Source organism: Carlito syrichta, unplaced genomic scaffold (genome assembly GCF_000164805.1).
Source record: "Carlito syrichta isolate Samal-C Ts95f unplaced genomic scaffold, Tarsius_syrichta-2.0.1 Scaffold119893, whole genome shotgun sequence".
Taxonomy (NCBI): Eukaryota; Metazoa; Chordata; class Mammalia; order Primates; family Tarsiidae; genus Carlito; species Carlito syrichta.
This window is the reverse complement of record NW_007063989.1, coordinates 266,227-273,588: the sequence shown is the minus strand read 5'-3', so window position 1 is coordinate 273,588 and position 7,362 is coordinate 266,227. Positions and strand designations below refer to the sequence as shown.

Below are 7,362 nucleotides of genomic sequence, written 5' to 3'. Positions count from 1 at the left end.
TGACCCTTGGCCTGTGCTCCCCTTCACCACAAGGTGGTCAGTCCCCTCTGTGTGTGTGTGTGTGTCTGTTGGGACAGCATGAGGTGGGAGTGAGGACATGGGAAGGCGGGACGCCTGGGTTCCCACAGGCCGGTTGGCTGAGTCACCAGGCGGCCATCTGGCTCCCATTAGCCCAGGGCGGCAGGGGGCTCTGTGGGGCGGGCCCTGTGGCTGGCTGGGGGCAGGAACGCTGGGGTAGGCTGTGTGTGTGTGTGTGTGTGTGTGTGTGTGTGTGTGAGATGACTCAGGACCCATGATAACAGCCTGTGCGTATTTGGGGAGTATAAACAGGAGAGGGAGGTGGAGGAAGTGAAGAAAGGGAAAATTGTGGCTGGGCAGAGCAGGGTGGTGGGGCTGGGAGAGTCCCCCCGCCCCGCGGTTCCTCCCTCCACACCCAAGCTGCCAGGTCCCATGATCCCCAGTTCTGCCTCAGCCCGCCCCTCCCCAGCCAGGATCCTGGTAGAGGTGAGAGCTGGTGGCTACCCCAGGGGTCTCCCCTCTACCCATGAGGCCGCATTACTCAGCAGAGTTCTGCTGCCCCAGCAGCCAGGCTTGGGGGAGGGGGAAGAAGGAGTACAGGGCCTGGAGCAAGGGGGCTGAAACCCAGATAAAGGCTGAGGCAGAGGGACAATAACAGCATAGAGGCTTAGGGAGAAATGGAAACATACAGGTAGAGAAAGCAGCAGGCCCAAAGAGTGGGGCTGGACAGACAGGACATGCGGAGCACAAGAGAGCGACCCAGACATAACAGGGAGAAAGACAGAGATAGAGAGCAAGGGCTCAGGGCTGGCCCTGCCTGAGTTGGTGCTGGGATCTACCCGGCCAGCTCCAGCAATGAGGGGCCCTGCTGACTGCCCTGATGGCCCTAGAGAAAAAGCCACTGAGCCGGCCTGTAATCTGCTGCCCTGCTGGGGTGGGGGAACAGGGCAGGCGGTTGCCAGGAGGAGTGGCAGCCATCAGTCCCCATCCAGCTCTGGGCTGGGCACATCCTCAGGCTCCTCCTCATCGAAGTACCTCTCCTCCTCATCCCGCGTCACGATGTCCAGGTTGTCGAAGTCGGGGTTGTCGTCCACCATGCTGCAGGGGGAGGAGGCTGTCAGGGGCCAGGAGGCCTTCTTGGGGCCCTGGGAAGCCCAGATCAGGGGCCTGGGGTCCTCTGAGGTCAAAGGCCATAGCTGGCAGCTATAATTCAGGGCTGACCCTCAGAAGGGGATGGTGGGCCACTTGGAGCTTAAAACTAAATGACACCTTTTCCAAGTCAGAGATTATACACACAAACTTTGGTTTCTCTTAAAAAGCTGGAAAATGTGGTGACACATAGGCTCACATTCCTGGGGCCGACAGTGGTTCTCAACAGGGCAATTCTGCCCCCAAGGCACTTTGACCTTTTGACTGTCCAACTGGGGGCCTGCCACCGAGTCCAGTGCAGTGGGGGCTGGGGTGCTCCTGAAGAGCCTCCATACTCAGGACGGCTGCCTCAGCCAGGAACTGCCTGTGGTTGAGAAGCCTCCCCAAAGGCAGTAAGTTATCCAGATGGCACTCCCTCGGTCACCAGGCCCTGCTTGATCTGGCCGGCCACTCCTTATCCCTCACCCCTCGTCAGCTCCAGCCACCCGAGCCTCCCTGCCATGAGCGCTCAGGGCTCTTGCACCTGCTGTCACTCTTCCCCCAGATGTCTGTCTCTTCCCCTCACTTCCTGCAGGTCTTTGTTCATATGTCATCTCCTCAGAGAGGTCTTCCCTAACCACTTTGTCACTCCCTCTCCCCCATACCCTGCTTTAATTTTTCTTCCTGGCCCCATCAACACAAGATGCTAGAAGGTTCTTTATCTTTCTCACTAGAGGGAGCTCCTTTCTGGGCAGGGGACACTCAGCATGTGCTGACTGGATGCACAGATGAGGGACACACTGCCCAACAGCTGCCATCTTGCAGGGACATGGTTTGGTCCCCACTACCCTGATGTCCTTGTGGGCCCCCCATGGCCGAAGTGCTCTGCTCCCTGCATTATATGTGGAAACTGAGGCTCTGAACAGCCCTGCCTTGCTGGAAGTGGAACAGCCAGATTTTATTCAAGAGCTGCGGAATCACAGCAGGGGCCGGTAGTGCTCAGTCACCAGGCGCTGAGCATGGGCTGGGGCCCCAGGTCGTGGCAGTCGTGATTCCATTTTACTGATGAGCCCATCGAGGTTCACCTTATTTGCAGTCACACAATTCATGTATCATTGGGCTGAATGTGAAACCAAGGAGGGCCCTCTGCTGCCAGGCCCAGTGTTGGGGGCCACACATCAAGACACCTCAGATAACAAAACCATTAATCCCCGACTCTGATATGTCACTCTCCTGGTCCTCTTCCTGATGGCAAAATCCTTCTTCAAAGCAGGTGGCCCATGTGTCTCAGTTCTAGTACACTGGAGAAATGAACAACTGGCACCACAGGCCCCTCCACGCTGGGCATAAAAGACCCTGCCAAGACGAGGAGGTCTGGGGTCCTGAAGAAGAGCTGGACTTCCTGGGGGTTGGGGGTCCTGGGACAGCAACATCCTACCAGGATTCTGCCACTTGCCAGACTGGAAATGTGTCAGTGTCTCATCAATATTGAGCTACGTGGCTGGGCTTGGTGGCTCAGCTTGTAATCTCGTGCCTTTGGGAGGCTGAGGTGAGTGGATTGCCTGAGCCTGTGGGTTCGAGACCCACCTGGGCAACGAGACCTCATCTCTACAATAAAAATCAGAAAATCAGCCGGGCGTGGTAGCGCATGCCTGTAATTCCGGCTACTCGGAAGGCTGAGGCGGAAGGATCGCCGGAGCTCAGCAGGTCGAGGCTGCGGTGGCCGGGAGCGGCCACTGCACTCCAGTCTGGGCGACAGAGTGAGACTCCAACTCAAAAAAAAAATATATTGAGCTACGTGTTATCCCTGCTCACTCCCTCACAGTGAGGAGATCGAGGCTGAGATGGACAAGGCTAGTCCAAGTTCACCCAGCTTTCTCCTCTTGCTGTCTGACCCCAGGGACCATGTCTTAGAACTGTTCCAGGGCCTTCAAGGCCCATGCGGGAAAGCCCTCCGCAGATGTGCATGGGACCGGCATGCATCAAGGTCCCATGCTGGGTGGGGGTCAGGGGGGAGGGGCACAGAAGCACCTGTAGTCAAAGTCCCCGTCCTTGCCATCCAAGAAGCGTTGGTGCATGCGGCTGGTGAACTCCTCTCGCAGGATCAGCCTCTCCTCCGAGTCGGGGACCCAGGCCTCTGAGTCTTTGCCTGACCTCTGGTCTGTAGAGGGAGACACCCACCAAAGTGTGAATGAGGGTATACCGGGGAGGGCACCGAACACAAGAGTTCAGAGAGCTGCTACTTTGGTGCCCAGCCTATTGCCTGGCACTTGAAACAGCAGTGACTGAGGCAGCTCTGGTTCCTGCCCTCTGGGGGCACACATCAAACACATAATGACAATACAGGGCTCCAAAGACAGTATCCCAGAGTCAGCACCTGAGACCTCAGGGGTCAGGAGAAAGGCATTCCTAGTCGGGCTTGGTGGCTCAACCTGTAATCCCGCGCTTTGGGAGGCTGAGGTGAGTGGATTGCCTGAGCCCGCGTGTTCGAGACCCACCTGGGCAACTTGGCGAGACCTCATCTCTACAAGAAATCAAAAAATTAGCCAGGCGTGGTAGCGTGCGCCTGTAGTTCCAGCTACTTGGAAGACTGAGGCGGAAGGATCGCCGGAGCCCAGCAGGTCGAGGCTGCGGTGGCCGGGAGCGGCCACTGCACTCCAGTCTGGGCGACAGAGTGAGACTCCAACTCAACAACAACAAAAAAAAGGCATTCCTGGCAGAAGGAACAGCATGAGCAAAGGCCTGGCAGTGAGGGAATCACTTGGCACCTCTGAGGAGTGGGGACAGGGAGGCTAGGATGGCACACAGGGTGGAGGGTCAGGCCAAGCAGGGGAGGGACACGATGTCTGTTTCTGCAGGTCGGGGTCCGAGCCAGTGCCATAAAATGGAAACAGGCCCAAGGCTGGGATGTCTGGACACTGGGGTCTCCCTGCTATGGGCCCTCACCTTCTTCATCACTGTCCTCCTCTTCTTCCTCCTCCTCCAAGCAGGCCTCCTCCTCTTCCTGCTGCTGGAGCAGCCTCTGCTGTAGCTCCCGCTCCTGGTAGGACTGGAGCAGCAGGTCGGAGAGCGGGCAGGCAGGTGTGCCCAGGTGGGCTGGGGTGCGGGCGCTGAGCTCCTCCTGAGTTAGGTACTGTCCAATATACTGCTCGTACAGCAGTGGGGCCCGGAACCGCATCTGCTCATCACTGAAATACTCGCCTCCTGCACAGAGGAGAGACAGGTGGGCATGGGTGAGTGTGTCTGAGATGTGTGTCTATGTATGTATATGACCGTGCTTGTAGAAAGACATGTACACACACGATGGAAAACGTGTGAGTCCAAACGTGTGCATGCACATTCAGATACAGACACCTGCAGTTGTGTGCATGTGTGCTCATGCAGGTGTCTGAGCGTATGTGTGTGGCCAGGCCTGTACCTATCCGTGTATTCATGCATCTAAGCTTGGATGTATTCATGCATCCAAGCATGGGTTTGCATGGGCAGGTCCAGGTAATCCTGGTCTTTGAGGCACTGGTGGTCTGTGGCCCAGGTACAACTGTGCCTGGGCAGGATTCGCAAGCTCCAGCCCGTGGGTGTGTACACTGTCACATGTCCACACACATCTCCCCATGAGCCTTGGCACACTGCCCACCTGTATGTCTGGCCGTCAGCACACAGGACAGTGCAGGCAGGCTGTGTGCCTGTAGGTTGCATGTGCCCCAGTCTCGTTGGACATGCCTGGACACATGCACTATTTGGCATGTATGTGTATATATCCATGTGGATCAGGCATGTGTGTGCAAAAAGATCAGGTCAGATGGGGCTTTAGTGGTAGAAGGTCCCAGATTTGACCTCCCTAGAGGGCTCCCGTCTGCAGTCACCTCCTCAGGAGGGCCAAGCTCCCCTATCTCTCTGCCCCAGCTAGTTGTTCATGCAGAAGTAGCTCTGTCCCTCAGATAACATTAAAGCCTGCCCCGGCCCCTTCCTTCCACTGGTCCTAGCCCTGGCTTCAGAAGCTATTTCTGGCCTCTGCAGCATTGTGAGCTGTGACCGTCCCTGTCCTGTCCAGCTTCCCCACTCCTGCCAGCTCTCTTACCCCTGCTTCTTTGTTTCTGGTGTCCTCTGCCAGATTCATTTCCTTCCTTCCTCCCTCCCTCCCTCCCTCTCTTTTTTTTCCTTCCTTCCTTCCTTCCTTCCTTCCTTCCTTCCTCCCTCCCTCCCTCTCTCCCTCCCTCTCTCCTTCCCTTCCCCTCCCTTCCCCTTCCCTTTCTTTCTTTCCTTCCTTTCTTTTTTTTTTCCTAAGTTGGGGTCTCACTCTGTGGCCCAGGCTGGAGTGTAGCAGCTCGATCACAACTACCGCAGCCTCAGCCTCCCGAGTAGCTGGGACTACAAGCGCACATCACCATGCCTGGCTAATTTTTTAGCTTTTTGTAGAGATGAAGTCTCACTATGTTGTCTAGACTGGTCTGAAACTCCTAGGCTCAAGCAATCTTCCCACCTCAGCTTCCCAAAGGAATTATAGGCATGAGCCACTGCACCTGGCCCCAGATTCTGTGTCTATCCCTCCTTCTCCCTGGATAGGACCACCACCCTCTCTCTCCCTGGATCTCTCAATTTCTCTCCCTTTCCTCCTTCATCCCCATCTCTCTGTCTTTCCTGCTTTCTCATTTTCTGTCACCTAACTCCACCTCATTCATTCATTCGTGCCACTCCTTTCTTCACCCTGTTCCCCCGTCCCTGTGTCTCACTCTTTATCAATCTCTCTGTAGCTGCACCTTCTCCCTAACTAAAACTTAACTCACTCTCTGTTTCATTCTTTCTCGTCTTTTAACTTTGGTTCTGGTGTCTTTGGCCACAAAGATGCTTTAATTATGTCGTGGTCAAAAAGGTATCAATGCTTTCCTTCATGGTTTTCCCATGTGTCTGGCTCAAGAAGGCTTGGCTTCTGTGTCCCCAAGGTCATAAACATCTTCCCCATGATCTATCTCTTCCTATACCTCTGAATATAGAGGTATCTGAATACAGGGGCTCTGAATACAGCACCGTATCCTGTGAAGTCGGGATCTTGTGTTTCTTAGGGATAACCAACTATCATAGTGCTGTGTACTATGTCCTCGGGCCACTGATCTGAAATGCTACTACTGTCATTTGCTGGATTCTGATCCCACATGTCTGTCCCACTCTCTCTGGGCCTCTGCCTGTCTCTACCTGTCTCTCCCTCTTACTTCACATTTTTGTCTGAGTCTCTCCCTGTGTCGCTGCCTCTTTGTCTCAAAACTTATCTCCAGGATATTTGTCTCTGTGTTTCTGCTCTTGCATCCTTGCTCTCATTCCCTCTACCTCAGTCTCCCTTCCCTCCCTCCCATCGCCCACCTGGGCCGCCATTACCCGCCTGTCCCCCACACCTTGAATCAGCTCTCGCAGGGCAGCGTAGCGCCGGTTACGCAGGCGGGTGCGCAGTGTGCGCGGCCGGGCAGTGCCCTGCCGGGCCACCTCAGCACAGTAGAAGTCTGCACGGTGGTCGCCACGCAGGTGGCCAAAGCAGGCCAGGTGCTCCTCTCGGAGGCCCGTGCGGAAGCGCTCCAGGAACACCAGTGGCTTCTCATGGTACAGCTGGCTCAGGATGGCTACCTTCTCCTGTTCTGTCAGGTCAGGTTCGCCTTGTTGCTGGCTGCACACAGACAGGCGGCTGGCAGCCACAGCATGCAGCATGGCACTCACTGCTGCATTCTCATCAGCCTGGGGGGTTTCACAGTCCACAGCCCCTGGTGCTTCTTCAGCTGCTTCCACCTTGTCCTGGGGTCTGGGTGGGATTGGTGTTGAGCTCAGCTCCCCCCAGTGCACAGGTCTGAGCTCTGGGCAGCCTGTGAGGAGAGGGGAGATCTGTTAGTTCAGTGATGGGAGTGGGGGAATTGGGACGAGAAGGGATTGGGCAGGAAAGGACTAGGGGCTCATTCATGAGCTCAGTTCACATTTATTGAGTATCTACTATATTCTGGGCACTGTTTTAGGCCCTAGATATACCACAGTGAGCAAAAAGTCCACATTTTAGTAGGGGACACAGACAATTAGCCACAAAAATATTGAAAACATAATGTGTTAGGTGTTTCCCAGGGCTATGAAGAAAAATAAAGAGGAAAGGAAAGAGAAGGGAATGGAGGAGTTTGCAATTTATTAATTTTTTTTTTTTTGAGTTGGAGTCTCACTCTGTTGCCCAGACTGGAGTGCAGTGAC

At 55.4% G+C, this 7,362-nt stretch overlaps 1 protein-coding gene across 1 annotated transcript in view; it reads right to left on the bottom strand.

Annotated features, from left to right (window-relative positions):
- Positions 1 to 260: 260 nt before the first annotated feature.
- CCDC97 (coiled-coil domain containing 97) overlaps positions 261 to 7,362 on the bottom strand; it is a 9,277-nt gene continuing 2,175 nt past the window's right edge. Inside the window, exons 2-5 of the mRNA XM_008047976.2 lie at positions 6,534 to 6,992; positions 4,093 to 4,350; positions 3,178 to 3,307; positions 261 to 1,116 (exon numbers count right to left, since the gene is read on the bottom strand). Coding sequence (XP_008046167.1) covers positions 996 to 1,116; positions 3,178 to 3,307; positions 4,093 to 4,350; positions 6,534 to 6,992 — 968 coding nt within the window. The 3' untranslated portion in view covers positions 261 to 995. The remainder of the gene's footprint in view (positions 1,117 to 3,177; positions 3,308 to 4,092; positions 4,351 to 6,533; positions 6,993 to 7,362) is intronic.